At 35.4% G+C, this 18428-nt stretch overlaps 1 protein-coding gene across 17 annotated transcripts in view; it reads left to right on the forward strand.

The window, feature by feature from the left end:
• Positions 1-18428, forward strand: part of NBEAL1 (neurobeachin like 1) — a 210354-nt gene that overhangs the window by 104344 nt on the left and 87582 nt on the right. For all 17 annotated transcript variants that reach the window (XM_063791572.1, XM_063791576.1, XM_054680089.2 and 14 more), the window contains 11 exons: positions 3528-3617; positions 6627-6795; positions 7235-7368; positions 7832-7991; positions 8099-8201; positions 9056-9212; positions 11598-11756; positions 13253-13412; positions 14338-14426; positions 16960-17535; positions 17882-18057. In XM_063791572.1, the coding sequence (XP_063647642.1) occupies positions 3528-3617; positions 6627-6795; positions 7235-7368; positions 7832-7991; positions 8099-8201; positions 9056-9212; positions 11598-11756; positions 13253-13412; positions 14338-14426; positions 16960-17535; positions 17882-18057 (1973 nt within the window). The remainder of the gene's footprint in view (positions 1-3527; positions 3618-6626; positions 6796-7234; positions 7369-7831; positions 7992-8098; positions 8202-9055; positions 9213-11597; positions 11757-13252; positions 13413-14337; positions 14427-16959; positions 17536-17881; positions 18058-18428) is intronic.

An 18428-nucleotide genomic window follows, 5' to 3' on the forward strand; every position in this document is an offset into this window, starting at 1 on the left:
CAGGCACGTACCACCACACCTGGCTAATTTTTGTATTTTGGTAGATGGGGTTTCACCATGTTGGCCAGGCTGGTCTTGAACTCTTGACCTCAAGTGATCCGCCCACCTTGGCCTCCCACAGTGCTGGGATTACAGGCATGAGCCACCGCACTGGGCCTGACTGGTCTTTTTGACATTATGGTCATCGTATTCTTTTTACAAAGTAACTTTGAATTTGTTAACATTAAAGTTGGATTTTTTTTTTTTTACCATTGAAAGTAAAAAATTCTATACTACCAAAAAAATAGCTATTGTCTTGTTTTTCCCCAAGAAACTTAATATGACTATTGATAAATACAATAAAACAGATTACTGAAGGAATGTTTCTGCAAAATGGTGCTATGTCATGAGACAGGGACTCTATAGTTAAATAAATTTGGGGGACTGTTGGATTCTATTTTTTTTTTTTTTTAAGACAGGGTATCACTCCCATTACCTAGGTGGCCGTGCAGTGGTGCAATCATGGCTCGTTGTAGCCTCATCCTCCTGGGCTCAAGCAATACTCCCACCCTATTTTTTGATTTTTTGTAGAGACAAGGTCTCACTATGTTGCCTAGGCTGGTGTTGAACTCCTGGGCTCAAGTGATCCACCCACTTAGGCCTTGCAAACTGCTAAGATTACAGGCTTGAGCCACTGCATACGGCCTGTTGCTTTTTTTTTTTTTTTTTTTTTTTTTTTTTTTTTTTTTGAGACGGAGTCTCGCTCTGTTGCCAGGCTGGAGTGCAGTGGCGCAATCTTGGCTCACTGCAACCTCTGCTTCCTGGGTTCAAGCGATTCTCCTGCCTCAGCCTCCTGAGTAGCTGGGATTACAGGCATGCGCCACCACACCTGGCTAATTTTTGTATTTTTAGTACAGACGAGGTTTCACCATGATGGTCAGGCTAGTCTCGAACTCCTGACCTCAAGTGATCTGCCCGCCTTGGCCTCCCAAAGTGCTGGGATTACAGGTGTGAGCCACCGTGCCCGGCCCTGTTGCATTCTTTATATCCCTCTTGGAGGTTAGTGATACATTTTTAAAATTCTGCTATAAAGGAACCAGTTTACTTTTGTTTTGTCCTACTGTTTCACCAGCTATTTGAGCATAGAACATATTTTGTTATTATAACTTAGTTGTTAACAAATGCTAGTTTGGGAAAAGCTGCTCCAGAGGATTTTTAAAATAGTCAGCGGTTTTTTTTGTACTCAATTGTAGGAGGTATTTAATCATTCATTTGCTTAAAACTTATTGAATGTCTTCTTAGTGCCAAGAATTATGCTATACCCTTAGAATACAAAGATAAATAAATAAAAGTCTCTGTCTGTAAGAAGCTTACAATCTAAAGCAAAAGAAATTTTTAAAAAAATAAGTTCAACATAACTTTATGAGCATTTATTTTTCTTTTTAGCTACCATTTATGGGGTGTTAACAATATGTTAAGCACTATGCTAAGTGTTTCACGTGTATTGTTTCACTTAATCTTCACAAAAGCCCTGAGAGGTATATGGTATTATTGGTTATCTTTTCTAAGCTTTAGTTTTCTGAAGCTCAGTAAGATAAGTAACTTGCTTAGACTCATAATTCCATTGAATCCTGGAGTTAGAACCCAGCCTGTTTAATTTATATCCTTAACTAATATACAATATTTCTTTGTTGGAATAATGTACGGAATAATGTACAAATTAATAGTGAGGGTACAAATGAGGAGTGGTTTGTTGTTCCAGGAAGCTAGAAAATCATAAAGAAGATGGTATCATTTGTGTTTTAAAAGACAAGGTTGAGCAGGGATGCATGGTAAATATCACCTAAAAAGGCATAGACTGTAAAACTGGGTTCTACATGTATTTGGGTATAGGACACTGAGCAAGAGGAGATGAGACTAGAGAGCAAGGTCACATTATAGCAAACCTCCTATGTCAGAGTAAATAATAGGCAATGGATAGAATTTTTAGCAGAAGAGTAATATCAGATTTGCATTTTAGAAATGGTCTTAAGCTGCAGTGTGAAAGTTGGATTGGAGGAATGGATTCTAGAGAGTGTCATACCATTAGGAGATTATTCTGTTAAAACAGGTCATAGATACACAGTTTTTAGTTACAGACTAAAGTAGTAACTAGAGAAAGATGTGTCTGTCTCGGAGACGGATAACGTTTAAGTATTTGTTTTATTAAAGCAATTTTTCTCAATTGTTTAAGAGGAAAGCAGTAACTACATCATGTGCGCTAAAATTTGTAGGTTTACTTTCTTTTGGAATGGGGATTAGATTAGATTCAAGGATGCTGCATTACCTGAAAATTCGGATTGAATATGAAGTTAACATGCCTTTACGAATGGAGGTTAGCAAATAATATTGTTTCTAAAGTTACAGACTAAGCTCTTACTCTGAATGCAGCCAGAATTGTCTGGCAACAACATGAGGGAAAATAGTATCTTATGCCTGTAATTGTATTTTTATATTATGATTTTTTTTTTGTTCTATGGTTTATCTCTCATTTTAATCACACGTTTTATGTGTATCTTGAAATTGTGCCTAGGGAAGTGCTAATGGAAATAAAACATTGAATTTTTTTAAAGCAAAAAATCTGTTTTCATGTATTTGTTTAAAAGAGAAAAATTTAAAAACTATGACTGGCGAGGCCGGGTGCAGTGGCTCATGCCTGTAATCCCAGCACTTTGGGAGGCCGAGGTGGGTGGATCCCTTGAGGTCAGGAGTTCGAGACCAGCCTGGCCAACATGGTGAAACCCCATCTCTACTAAAATTAAGCCAGATGTGGTGGTGCACCACTGTAATCTCAGCTACTTGGGAGGCTGAGGCAGGAGAATTGCTCGAATCTGGGAGGCAGAGGTTGCAGTGAGCCAAGATCACACCACTGCACTCTAGCCTGGGCGACAAGAGTGAGACTCTGTCTCCAAAAAAAAAAAAAAACATCACTGTGGCTGGCGAACAAGTTCTGCCTATAGCTCATCTGTCAGATGACAAGTAGCAGTGACCTACTTTTCTAAGTGGGTGCTTTAGAATCTAATTCCTGATTCTTTCTTTTTGATTTTTATTTATTTTTTGAGACGGAGTCTCACTCTGACACTGAGGCTGGAGTGCAGTGGCACCGTGTCGGCTCACTGCAACCTCCGTCTCCTGGGTTCAAGCAATTCTCCTCCCTCAGCCTCCCGAGTAGCTGGGATTACAGGTGCCCACCACCACACCCGGCTAGTTTTTATATTTTTAGTAGAGATGGGGTTTTACCATGTTGGCCAGGCTGGTTTCAAACTCCTAACCTCAGGTGATCCACCTGCCTCGGCCTCCCAAAGTGCTGGGATTACAGGCATGAGCCACCACGCCCGGCCCTGATTCTTTCTTTTAAAACAGAACAGCAATACTAAAATTCATATTATGGGCATCTTATCTTTGACTATCCTATATTCCTTTTTGTATTATGGTGAAATGTTCTATATGTGGTTAAATTTATGTTTTGTTCTAATTGGTTGTTTGCCATATTTTTCTTTTATTCTTAGGCCTGCAAAAATTCAATCTGTCTTGATTTATCTACTAATTGTTTGCATGGAAGATTAACAGGAAACAAAGTAGTGAACTGGGACATTAAGGTAAATTAATAGTAAATGTTGGGCAACGTCTTACATAATTTACTGATACTCTTATTAAAGATTTTGTTTTTAAAGCACTGCCAGATTGATCTAAATAATAGGTATCAGTTACAGGGTTATGCAAACATACAATTTGAAGGGTAAACAAATGCAAAGTTAAATGACTAACATAGTTGAATGACTTTGGTTTGAAATATAGTTACCTTTGTAAGCTACAGCAGGTCTTTGGATAATGTCGTTCATTATAAAGTCAGTGAGAAAAAAATTGATTCCTGGCAGGGGCAACTGTCTGTGTGGAGTTTGAATGTTTTTGCCATGTCTGTATGGGTTCTCAAATCTTATTTTCCTTTTTCATTGGCCTCATATTTATGTCATAGCTGGAACTTTGCTTCCATCTAGAGGCTTCTACTTACTTTCCAAGACCAAACTGCTCTTATGGGTATCCCTAGCACTTTATTATTTCACTTACCATGGCAAATAGTAACTGCTTGGTTAATGCTCTAGTAGTCCAAAAGAACTTTGAAGGAAGGGTCACTGCTTTTTTCTTTTTTTTAATCAGTTCCTGGTACAGGGTTATGCAACAAATAAGTGTTGACTGAGTAATTAAATTAGTAAAGGTTGTTTAGGGTGAGAAAGGCTTAATTCTTAAATATAGTGTTTCCTTAAATGATATTTTAAATAGAAGTTATAACCTAAGTTAAATAAAAGAAATATAAAAGATAATTATAAGAGGGCTTGCTGGTAAATCAGGGAAATAAAAGATAATTATAAGAAGACTTGCCGGTAAATCAGGAAAAAAAAAAAAAACTTTTCTAATCAGTTAACACCAACCAAATACATTTATTATTTCAGTGAAACAGAAATCATTAAGATAATTTTGCCTATGTAGAAATTAATCTATCAATTAGTGTTAATTTCATGTTATTCATGATATATAAAGGATTTTTCTCCTTAATTTTGGTATAAGAACACTTGTTCTTTTTCTTTTCTTTTCTTTTTTCTTTTTTTTTTTTTTGAGGCAGAGTTTTGCTGTCGCCCTGGCTGGAGTGCAGTGGATCTCGGCTCACTACAACCTCTGCCTCCCAGGTTCAAGCGATTCTCCTGCCTCAGCCTCCCAAGTAGCTGGGATTATAGGCACCTGCCACCACGCCCAGCTGATTTTTGTATGTTTTAGTAGAGACAGGGTCTCACCATGTTGGACAGGCTGGTCTCGGACTCCTGACCTCAGTTGGTCCGCCCACCTTGGCCTCTCAAAGTGCTGGGATTACAGGCATGAGCCACCATGCCCAGCCAGAACACTTTTTTTATCTGTTACCATAGTAGGATTTATGACATGAATGACACTTCATAAGTTAACTTTTGCTTTACTTGTAAGACTGGTTTTACAAAGCTGATTCCATGTGGTATTTTATATATAGAAATCTGTTTATGTGTACCATACATACCTGAAAATCAAAGCCGTTTTTTTGTGGCCTGAGTTACACCTATGTGGATTATTAACTAGTTAGACTTTTGGCTAATGTGGAAATCAAAAAGCAACAGATTATCAAGAGAAAGGCGTATTTTTATACTGTAGCCAAATCAAAGACCAAAAAAGTTAAATGACAACTGGTAAAATAATATTTGCCTTCCAAAAAGTTAATTTACTTATTTACACAAAGAGCTCTTCAAAACTGGTATGACAAACAGTCAAAACAAAGTAGAAGATATGGGGCCAGGCACAGTGGTTCACACCTGTAATCCCAGTACTTTGGGAGGCCATGGCGGGCAAATTGCTTGAGCTCAAGAGTTTGAGACCAGCCTGGGCAACATGGCAAAACTTTGTACAAAAAATACACACGTTAGCTGAGTGTGGTGGCACATGCCTGTAGTCTCAGCTACTTGGGAGGCTGAGGTGAGAGGATCACTTGAGCCTGGGAGGTCGAGACTGCAGTGAGCCGTGATCAGTCCAGTGCACTCCAGCTGAGTGACAGAGCGAAACCCTGTCTCAAAAACAAACAAGAAAAACCCAACAAAGTAGCAGATATGTAGGATGAACAAGTCCAGAGATCTAATGTAAAACATGAGGACTATAGTTAATAAAATTACATTTTATTAGGGAGTTTTGTTAAATAAGTAGATTTTAGCTGCTCTTGTCACAAAGTAACTATGTGAAATGATAGAAATGTTAATCTGCTTCACTATAGTAACCATTTTATTATCTATGTGTATCCTACAACATTATTTTGTAAACCTCAAATATACACAATAAAATTTATTTCTAAGAAAACAAGCAAAGAATATGAAGAGGTTGTTTGAAGACTTAAGTTATGTCCACGTGGCAATTCAGAACACTTTAATAATTAATAATAAGAGCAAACCTTGTATGGTATCGACTGTATGTCAGAGACTGCACTTTTTATATATTAGCTTACTTAATCCTTGCAATACTTTATGAAGTGGGTGTTACTATTATCCTCATTTTACAGATGAAGAAACTGAAGCCAGTGATATTAGTAACTTATCAAAAGATATAGAAAATATTTTATTAAGCTACCCAAAATATCCAAAACTTTGAACTTTGCCTGAAATACCCTCTCTACCTTTTTGTTAACTAAAAGTCGAGGAGTCAGTCATATTTCTACCACCAACTGCATTTTTTTTCATTGTTTATTCTCTTGTTTATTATGCCTAATTGCCTAGTGACAGTTGTTTTTCCATTGTTGGAGTTACATTATAAAGTCCACTTATGGGGCTATGTTTCATTTGCCTATGTTCGAAATCCCTAAAGTTTGGAAAATGAAGATGGAGTAAAAATGGTCTGGCCTGATCTCTCTTGAGTTTTGATTATGGTGACCCTTGAGGCTGCCCTGTAAAGCATCTTCCTACACAAAAATTCCTTCAGCTTAGGTTATCCTGTACATTGCTTAAAGGTTTATCTAGCAGATTATAACTTCATACATGTGAAGATATTAAATGACAAAATTGTCCTCCTTTTATAAGATTTAAACATTATAATTTTCCCTTTAGGATATCATAAACTGCATAGGTGGGTTAAATGTACTCTTTCCTTTATTGGAACAAATCAGCCACTTTAGTGAAGGACAGATTCCTGAAGAAAAGAATGAAAGCACAGTTCCTGAATCAATAACACCTGTTGAAGGAGATTGGCTCGTATGGACTTCCACAAAGGCCTCAGGTATTAAGATGAAATTAACACAAAATAGTCATTGAGAAATTTGAGAATTAATTGAGAAATAAATGAAAATGTTTTACTGTCATTAGGAAGAAACTTAACCATTTGTAGCTGTAGCAGTTGTTTCTACTTTTACTAATATCATTCAGAAAGTTTATAATACTTTCATCAAAAAACTACAGATTAATCTCCAGTATCCTTAGTTTATACTCTTAGTGGAAATATGACCACATTGTTAAATTTGTGGTAGAGAAAATATGTGCACATAAATATACAATATTATAGTTGCTGCTTTTTCTGATTCTATTGTACAATAGAGCGTTGGAAGCTGACTGCTGAACCAGATTTCTACTTTGTGTAACAATGTGCATTAAGATATAGAAAATGTGATATAAAAGTGATTAGAGAAATTATGATAATTAATATGTTCCTGATTCCACAGAGTCAAGACTAGAGAGAAACCTAGTTGCAACATTTATCTTAATTGTGAAACATTTTATTCAGAGACATCCTATCAACCAGGACAATCTTATTCACTCCCATGGAGTTGCAACTCTTGGTGCTTTACTTCAGAAGGTGAGCCAGTCTAACATTGTGTTGATGTAGCTAATAATTGTGATTTGCAGTTGATGTTGGGATTTTTTCTTCCTAATAAATATATTTTTAAAGATTATTACAACTTGAATTATATTAATGGATATAATTTGTTTCACAGGCAGCTTTTAAAACTTGTATGGAATCATCTTATACAAGAAATACTTATTTTATGTAATAGTGTATAATCTTTGATGTATACAACCTTGTTTGATAGCTTTGATATTTGGGATGTTGAGAAATATAAGACTATTTTAGGAATATGACACTAGGGGAATATATTCTGGTCTAATATCAGAAAAACCAATACTTAAGTTTTTATTTTTCTAATGTGGGTTTTTCTATTTTTATACTTAGTAGATGTTCTGATTAATGATTTAAAATTATAACTTAATGACAGTTATTTAAACTGAACTATATGAAACCCTCTTCTGTTTGGTTTCAGGTGCCAAGCACCTTGATGGATGTTAATGTGTTGATGGCAGTTCAGTTACTAATTGAACAAGTATCATTAGAGAAAAATATGCAGCTCCTGCAACAAATGTATCAATATTTACTCTTTGACTTTCGTATTTGGAACCGTGGAGATTTTCCCTTTCGAATCGGTGAGAGCAGGCTTTCAGATAAACATTTTATAGTTGTTTTAGAAATTTGTAACTACCTATTGACTTTATTTTAGCTGAATTACTTACCATTGAACTTTTTATTTTAGGTCACATACAGTATCTTTCAACCATCATTAAAGACAGCAGGAGAGTTTTCCGAAAGAAGTATGGTGTGCAATTTCTCCTAGATACACTTAGGATTTATTATGGGTATGATGCCCTTGTTCTTTCTCAGTTTGATATATTATTTTCTGTCTGCTACTTGATTGGAATGTGTAGACTGTAGACTTTCTCTTTACCAGCGATTCTAGTATGTTTTAACTGGAGAGAGGTAGGATACAGTGGAGGTTAAAATGATGAACAGTGGATCGCATACACAGAGTTTGAATCTGGCTTTCATTAATTGTGCAACTGTAGGCAAATTACTCAACTTCTCTGTGCTTGGGTTTCTTCATTTTTGAAAGGAGATAAGAAAACTGTTACCTCCTTTGGTTGTTTTGAGGATTAAATTAATTAGTTAATAATGTAAAACACTTAAAGTATGTCTGCTATGCAGTGGGTGTTGTATTCACATAAGCTATTTTATTCACTGAAACTCTTAACTCAGAAGATTTTCCTTAAAAAGAAAAGCAAGCCAAAGTTACTATGAATCTCAGAATTACATGGAAATATTTTTTTAACACTATGAATTCTTTTATGTGGAAAATATAGAAATGTAAAAATTAGGCTGGGCGCGGTGGCTCACGCCTGTAATCCCAGCACTTCGGGAGGCTGAGGTGGGCAGATCATGAGGTCAGGAGTTTGAGACCAGCCTGGCCAACATGGTGAAACCCCGTCTCTACTAAAAATACAAAAATTAGCTGGGCGTGGTGGTGTGTGCCTGTAATCCCAGCTACTCAGGAGGCTGAGGCAGGAGAATTGCTTGAACCCAGAAGGCAGAGGTTGCAGTGAGCCGAGATTGTACCACTGCACTCCAGCCTGGGCAACAGAGCGAGACTCCATCTCAGAAAAAAGGAAATGTAAAAATTAAAATTTCAATTCTTATACTTTGTTTTGTCTTTCAGGAATGGTTGTAAATATAATGAACTATCTCTAGATGATATTCGAACAATAAGGACTTCTTTGTATGGACTAATTAAATATTTTCTGTGCAAAGGTGGATCTCATGAAGAGATACAAAGTATTATGGGGTACATAGCTGCTACTAATGAAGAAGAACAGGTATTATGCCTAAGATAAATCTACTTTTCCTTTTTAACATTTGAGTTGCTACATCATCTTCTGAACGTATGTTTGTGTCTAGTTAAATATTTTGAGAGTAAAATATGTGTAGTGTCACATTCAATATTATGCACTTAAGAAGTAAATTTTATCTTTTTTTTTTTTTTGAGATGGAGTCTCGCTCTGTCACCCAGGCTGGAGTGCAGTGGCACGATCTCGACTCACTGCAACCTCCATCTCCCAGAAGGAGAAGTGGTTCTCCTGCCTCAGCCCCCTGAGTAGCTGACATTACAGGTGTGCACCCCCACACTGTGCTAATTTTTTGCCTTTTTTTTTTTTTTTTTTTTTCCAGTAAAGACAGGGTTTCACCATGTTGGTCAGGCTGGTCTTGAACTCCTAACCTCAAATGGTCTACCCGCCTAGGGCTCCCAAAGTGCTAGGATTACAGGCGTGAGCCACCACGCCAGGCCAGAAGTAAATTTTATCTACTAACTAAATTTTTCATAAAATAGATGGCAGTGTAATTTAATATTCCAATTAGCTAGAAAATTTAATATATAGAAATGTTTGCTTTGTCTGGCAATTCTGAAGCCTGTTTTCATAGTCTACGTGGTGTGTGTTTACTTAGCATCGAAGTTATCATCAAAGTTAGTGGGTAGATTTCTTTCTTTTTTTTTTTTTTTTGAGACAGAGTCTTGTTCTGTCACCAGGCTGGAGTGCAGTGGCACAATCTCGGCTCACTGCAACCTCCGCCTCCCAGATTCAAGTGATTCTCCTGCCTCAGCCTCCCGAGTAGCTGGGACTACAGGCACGCAGCATCACACCCAGCTAAGTTTTGTATTGTTAGTAGAGACGGGGTTTCACCATGTTGGCCAGGATGATCTCCATCTCTTGACCTCGTGATCCGCCCGCCTCAGCCTCCCAAAGTGCTGGGATTACAGGCATCAGCCACCATGCCCAGCCATTAGTAGGTAGATTTCTAACCTAGGTTAATAAAATATTACATAAAGAGTAAATTATAAATGTGTGTCTAGTTTTACTTACATTATCCCATTTAATCCTCAGAACTACCCTTTAAGTTAGTGGTTCTCTTTGTTTGGCCCCTAACCAACTTTACCTGAAAACTTGTTAGAAATGCAGATATACTGCTGATTCAACTGCTGAACCAAGCCCTCCAGATTATTCTCGTGCACATGGTAAAATTTGAGAACCACTGCTATAACATATACAGACCAGGAATTACTTTTTGCATGTATGCTTTTGGAAATTTATATTCAGAGAGATTATGTGACTTAAAAAGTCACACAACTGATAAACCTGAAACTAGAACCCAAATGTTAAAAAAAAGCATTTTAGAGCCATTTTTGTGCTCTTCTGGTATAACCTCCGCAATACCACAAATTTAAGTAGATTTATGTTGACTAGGCTATTTTGCCCTCTATATGTAATATTTATTATTTACTCAGTGGTTACGTGACTTCATTATCGGTATTAGATGAGTTAATGCAGGCTGTTTCCCTATAAGGTTGCCGCTCAAAAGCTTCTCATTATTCCCATCTTATTTCATGATAGTTGTATCTATGATTCATTGCCAACAATATTTTTTTTGGTTATTTCAGTTAAAGAGTTATTTGTTGAGGACTTACTGTTTACACACAATAATATTAGACATTACATGTAATATAATGATGAATTATTATTCTTTTAAGCTAATGGGGCAGGGGTCAATAAGAGAAGTTTACAAATAACTATAAACAAAGAAGAGTATGACAATATCTGTAAGAGAGATACAAAGTTCTATGAGGTTTTCCCAAGAGGGTTTTACATGTTGCAAAGACCAGGAAAGACTTTATGGAGGAGATGTCTTTTCATATGGATAAAAGAGGATAGATATGGTTCCAACAGGTAAATTTGAATAGTGAAAGGATATACTAAAGGAAATTGAATAAGACAAAAGCATATCTGGTTCAAAAGATATCAGAGGCCAGGTGCAGTGAGCTGGGTGGATCGCTTAAGCCGAGGAGTTTGAGACTAGCCTGGGCGGCATGACGAAACCCCATTCCTACCAGAAATACAGAAAATCAGCCAGGCATGGTGGTGCACACCTGCAGTACCAGCTACCTGGGAGGCTGAGGTGGGAGAATCAGTGAGCCTGGGAAGTCGAGGCTGCAGTGAGCTGTGATCACGCCACTGCACTCCAGCCTGGATGACAGAGGGAGATTCTGTCTCAAAAAAATTTTTTAAAAAAGACATCATATCAGATATAGTGAAGTTAAGATAAAACATTATATAGGATTTAATTAAATAACTTTTGTGGCTTATGACCTTATTTGTGCTTGTATATATGAATGTGGTGGTTTGTTTTGTGTTGTTTAATTTTAAAAGCTCTTTGGAATTTTGGATGTGCTCTTCAGTCTCCTACGTACCAGCCCAACCAGAGGTCAGCTTTTCTTACTGCTTTTTGAACCAGGAAATGCTGACATACTGTACGCATTGCTCTTAAATCAGAAGTACTCTGACAGACTAAGAGAAATCATTTTTAAGGTACAAACATTTCTTAAACATCTTTGTATTTTGGGGCGTTTGTGGGTATATGAATTTTCTTGCAATATATCCATTCTGTGACTATAAATTATTTTTATATCTATTTCTCTAAGATGTTCAACTTATTTTTATATATAGTTTTCATGTTTCAGTTGTTTGCATATTAAAAAACTAATTATATTGTAATCTGACAATCATCTCAGTGGAATATTCACTTTGTCATACCATCCTCAATATAAAACCTCTCATCTTCTTGACTTGGTGGGTCTATGTGGCAATTCAGAACATTTCAACAGCTAATAATAATAGCAAACTTTATGTAGCAACCACTATATGTCAGGAACTAAGTACTTTTCATATATTGGCTTACTTAATCTTGCAATAACTTCATGAAGTGGGTATTATTACTATTATCATTTTACAGATGAAGAAACTGAGTCCAGAGAGATCAGTAACTTATAAAATAAATAGAAGAGTTGCTTCACAAATGTTTACTTATCCTTGAAAATTATTTTAATTTTAATAACTGTTACTTAAGTGGATTATTAGATTGATCCAGAGGTGTACTGACACACATTTGTTCTTGCAAACTGCATGGTTTGTTTCCATCTAAGCCTTTCTCATTAAGAAACAAAATTTTAAATTATTTCTCTTTAATTTGCCATGTAATTAAACTAGAGTTTTAAGCATACCAATTATACAACTACAGATGAATTTCAGTCCAGTTTTTTCTTTTTTAAAATTTGTTTATTTTTTTGAGACGGAGTCTCGCTCTGTCGCCTAGGCTGGAGTGCAGTGGTGTGATCTTGGCTCACTGCAACCTCCGGCTCCCATGTACATGTGATTCTCCTGCTTCAGCCTCCTGAGTAGCTGGGACTACAGGCATGCATCACCACACCTGGCTAATTTTTGTATTTTTAGTAGAGACGGGGTTTCACTATGTTGGCCAGGCTGGTCTCGAACTCCTGACCTCAGTTGATCTGCCTGCCTCAGCCTCGCTAAGTGCTGGGATTACAGGCATGAGCCACTGTGCCCAGTCCAGTTTATTCTTAAATCCATTTTTACATTATACTATAATAGGGAGTGCCTATTCTTTTATGCCTATTGTTCCATTATTGGAACACTAAGCATTTGGGAGTTATTTATATCCCACTGCTCAAGGTCATCACCAAGTTCTGACTTTTCACACATGTCTGCAATTCAAAAAATTGCAACCTCCGGCATAAATGGGTTAATGCTGAAGTTTTTGTACTTAAGGAATAAAATGATGCTCCAAAAACAAAGTATAGCAATGTTTTATTCTATAAGTTAATAGCATTATTTTATTCTATAAGTTAATATTGCTATAAGTTAATAGCAATACTTACTAACATTAAATATTAATGCTAATAAATACTAACATTAATATCTAATGTTAATAAGTTAACATTTTTAATGTTAAATGACAAACTATTCTTAATTTTCTATATTGAGAATATATTACTTGTCGTGACCAGATTATGGAACAAATGTTGAAATGCACGAACGTTTATGAGCGTAGTAAACAACATATTCGACTCAGAGAAGTTGGCTACTCAGGACTGGGACTCCTTCTTAATGAAGCACTTGTTAATACTTCTCTTATTAAAAACCTCACCCATCAAATCATAAATACAGGTATGAATAAGGCTGATAAAGCTAACATATTTAAGAAATGTTTTTTCCTGTAAGTTTTTTTCATACCTTTCTCAGGCTGCTTTTAAAATATCTGTTATTTGATTCAGCAGGGCCTTCCTTGGATACCATATCTTACGTAGTTTTGTTGTTTTTGTCTCCCTGGGGCATAGCACAGTTCCTTACTCAGTAAATGTTTATCGACTAAGTGATTAAGTTAATAAATGAGTCCACGGAACAAGAAAAGGACACTACAGAAAATATGTGCAAAAGATTGTTTTTTCTTAAGGAGCTTAAATTTTTAAAGGCAAATGAAAACTAATTTCAGATATTCTTTGTTGTTTCTTTTGTTTGTTTTGTTCTGGTTTTTTGGTTTTTCTTTTTAGAAACAGAGTCTTGCTGTATTGACCAGGTTGGTGTGCAGTGGCTAGTGACAGGTGTGATCGTAGCTCACTGTAGCCTCATACTGGATGCAAGGGATCCTCCTACCTCAGCCTTCCAAGTAGCTGGAACTACAGGCATGTTTCACCATGCCCTGCTTCTAATTTTTTTAAATAATTTTTTTCAGTACTTAATGACAGACAGTAGAATTTATGCCAGATGCTGGGAGTTTGGGGATATAAGATTCTTTGTCTTGATTAGTTTACAATCTTGTTGATAAGACATGTATATAAAAAGATAAATAATAATATAAGAGCCATGCAGTATGGACAGTATGTTCAAGCAATCAAAAGGAATGATTATTTAGGGTTGACTCAGGAGGATGTCAAACATGCTAAACCTATTTTTTCTTTAAAATTTGAACATACCTATAATTCATATTTTAAAATGAAATAATTATTTCAGCATTTTATACAAGTATTATCCACAGTTCTTTCTTTGGTTATCTCTGGTATTTAATTTTAACTTTTTGTTTTTCCTACCATAGATCCTGTTATTAATTTCAAAGATCTACTGTCTGTGGTATATATATCTCACAGAGCACATATAAATGTTAGAGTGGCCATCTGCAGAAAGGTCAGTAAACTCTTAAGATATATTTTAATGATAGCAGCATCACCATCATGCTATAAATAACTTTGCATTATTTTGCAGCAGATACAAGTTTTCATTTATTTTATAAATGACGTAATTTTATAAGTAAACAATTTTCTTTTTGAAGTAAATTAACTTCATGTTATCATAAGAAATTAGCATGTGAATGTTTTCTTAGTTCTTCGTGGTCTCCTGCAAATATGTTCTTTCCAGAGTCAAAAATGTATTACCAGAGAATAATTTTCTTATTAAGAACCTTCAATGATTGTGACCATTTCTAATTAATATACCGTATTATAGAGTTTCTGAATCTTTTGAAACTTTCTGGAAATAATTTTCTATAATTTGTTTATGAGTATTCCAACAATGATTTGTCTTTAGTACACAGTTAACCTTTAACTAAGTCAAGAGATAGTTATCCTGTCTTCCCCTTTCAGATCATAACTTTCTCTGTCCTCCACTAGTAACCATTGACCTATTTAATTTGCTTCCTTGCTTTTCTTTTTTTTTATTTTACCTCATGATTTTGTCACAGTTCTTGATAGATAGATATATATATATGTGTGTGTGAGAATAAGAGATCTCTATATATAGAGTTTATATATATGTACACATATATACACACACATATATAATTTATTTGTTTAACTGACAGAAAAGAAAAATATATGTATTTGTTGTATAATATATATGTATAATTTCCTTTTCTCTTTAATGGAAATGCATAGTGTTTCATTGTACGGCTATTTAATAAAGTATTATCTGGTTCCTTATTGATAGACATTTAGGTTGTTTCCTGCTTTTCCATGTTATAAACTGCTGTTATGAATGTCTTTTTATGTTTTCCAATTTGTGGTAATACATCTGTAGGACATACTCCATGAAATAGAATTGCTGTTTCAAAGGGTATTAATGTTTTACATTTTGATGGATTTTTCCACATTGTCCTTCAAAATAACTGTACCAGTTTACATTTATACAAACAGTGTATGTGACAGTGATTATTTCCCTATGTACTTAGCTCTGAGTATTTGGAGCAGGTCATATAAATTGATCCTTTCCTTTTCACGTATAATTAGAAACAGCTCTCAGTGCAGCTTGGTTTTATCTATTATTTATGTATAAAATAGATATAAAATAAGTCATATTTTATGGAAACTTTAAAGTCAGCATGAAAAGTTTCTTTGCCAAGTAAAGCTTAATCTGGAAGAAAAAAAATTGTTATTCTGCCCCTATAAAGTAACAGTTGCTCACTGATTGATATTGTATTAATAAAGAAAGAATCTTCGCGTCATTGTGACTCCTTGCCTTCTGTATCAACATGTATTAGTACTAGTAATATTGAAGTCCTTACCAACATTGTTCATCTCTTGCTCTGAAAATTGTCAGAGCTAAAACTTCTGTTAAGAGAGATACTCAAAACCCTGGAAGCTAGAGTTCTTTTCATCTACATAGAAGTTTTTTTGACTTTGTGATAAAATTGTCTTAAAAGATCTTAACTGAATGTCTAAAGCTTTTTAAGAACTTGTTTTTATCTAAAAATTTTAATCAATTGGATAGTAGAGATCATACGTATTCTCATGTCACTGTTTACTATTCTAGCTAAGCAGTGGCATCCATCTTGCTGAAATTCATTTTCTGGAATTAAAGTTTAGTTTTTGTTCTGTTTGTATAATATAGACTTACTAAGCAATGTAGACTTTAGTGTAGACATACTGAACAAAAAAGTTTTTGCAAAAGCAACCATGGTTCATGCCTGTAATCCCAGCACTTTGAGAGGCCGAGGCAGGCAGATCACAGGAGGTCAGGAGTTCGAGACCAGCCTGGCCAACATGGTGAAACCCTGTCTGTACTAAAAATACAAAAATTAGCCAGGAGTGGTGCTGTGTGCCTGTAGTCCAGCTGCTCGGGAGGCTGAGGCAGGAGAGTTGCATGAACCTAGGAGCCGGAGGTTGTAGTGAGTCAAGATCGCACCACTGCACTGGTGCGACAGAGCAAGACCCTGTCTCAAAAAAAAAAAAAACTTAACTTTCCCTGAAAAAAAACGAGACAGAAAAACATCCTTGGTATACTCAGGTTCTATCAAAATGTCTTATGTGTCCTATTCACTCCCCTAATGCTAGTGCCTAAAACTGTGCCTAGCACATAGTAGGTGTGCAATAATATTTCCTGAACAAATGTAGGGGGCTCATGGAAAGTATTTAGTTGAGAGGATATTACTCTATTATTTAACATATACCATCATCCTATTCATTTTAATTTTTCTTTTTTATCTTCCAGCAGATATTTTAGTGTACTCTTACTCTGTACAATGAGTAATATGGAGATTAGTTGGAAACACAGTGCCAGTCTTCCAAATAGTTTATAATCTAATTAAGAATATAATCTTTTGAAAGTATATTCTTCTATAGTTTCTCATTAAATTACCTTATCATTAAAATAACTGAAAATATTATTTTTGATATAAAGTACTTTGTACTTTTTGAAGAATTTTGTATTCTAAATCTTTTTACAGGTTTTGCAAATTTTGCAGTCCCAGCCAGATGCAGCACATCAAATATCACAGCAAGTGGGTTGGCAAGACACCTTAGTTAGGCTTTTTTTAAAAGCAAAATTTGAAAACGGAAATACTCTTCATAAGCACAGTAGAGCTGTTTTAATGAAAGACAATGATAAAAATATGTCAACTGAAGATACTAAGAAGAACTCTGATGAAAAAACAGATGAGGAAAAAATCACCTCTTTTGCCTCAGCTAATGTGTCTTCAGATCAGTGGAGTTTGGAGGATAGACACTCTTTAGACTCAAACACACCATTATTTCCAGAAGATAGCTCTGTGGGAGAATTGTCTTTCAAATCAGAGAATCAAGAGGAATTCTGGCATAGTAACCCTTCACATTTGAGTTTAGACCTCAGTGGAATTGACTCATGTGAAATGAGTGATAGTGGAAGTCAAGTGCCAGACAGTCTGCCTAGCACACCATCCCCAGTAGAGTCTACTAAATCGTTTTCTGTGCACTCTGACAAAGAAAGCAGCATCACAAATGATATGGGCTTTAGTGATGACTTCTCTTTACTTGAAAGCCAAGAGGTAAAATTGCTTATTTTTCCAAATGTTGTTTTTATTTTCATGTCTGATATATACTTCTAATCCTTAGAAATATGTGAGCAGTTGTTAACAATTTCATATTGTATTCATGTTCTAAGTTTCATGATCTAAGGTTTAGAAACCTGGAAGTCACTAGATTGTGAGTTTTTTGAGAGCAAAGCTAATGTCTTACTCATCTTATATCTCTAGGGCCTAGTAAAGTTCCAGGTTCATTAAGGACTTTAAAAATATGTTAAATGATTACAATGAGTATATGTAATGGTTCTTATTATGTGCTTTGAACAACTACACCCTCTAGTTATTTAAAATTACTTTATATTTTCCATAGAGATGTGAGGAGGAGCTTCTTCAATTACTGACACATATTTTGAATTATGTAATGTGTAAGGGACTAGAAAAGTCTGATGATGATACTTGGATTGAACGAGGACAAGTGTTTTCAGCACTAAGTAAACCAGGAATATCCAGTGAACTACTTCGACCATCAGATGAAATAAAACTAACGTAAGCATTTAGTTAGTGATTTTCCATCCTCCTTTTGGTGACAGCAGGAGTCTAAAATAACGTTAGTTATTGAACATTTATTCAGTATTCCGTGGATATAACAAGGGAGAAAAAGAGAAACTTTGTGCTCAGTTCTTTTTCCTATCTTTTGCCGTATTAGTAGGATCTAAAGAGGAATCCCAAACTCATTCCAGTATGAGGAGGTTTAAGTCTTAAGTAAATTTGGATCGTAAGTGATTACAGATTTTTTGTTTAAACTGTTTTCTTGCAGTATTTGAGGACTTGATACATTGTTTTCTACAGGCTTGTCCAAATTTGAGTGTTTCCGTGCTAAGAGAACGGAGTTGGGTTTTCATGATAATTATTTCTTT

The sequence above is a fragment of the Pan troglodytes genome, chromosome 13, assembly GCF_028858775.2.
Source record: "Pan troglodytes isolate AG18354 chromosome 13, NHGRI_mPanTro3-v2.0_pri, whole genome shotgun sequence".
Classification (NCBI taxonomy): domain Eukaryota; kingdom Metazoa; phylum Chordata; class Mammalia; order Primates; family Hominidae; genus Pan; species Pan troglodytes.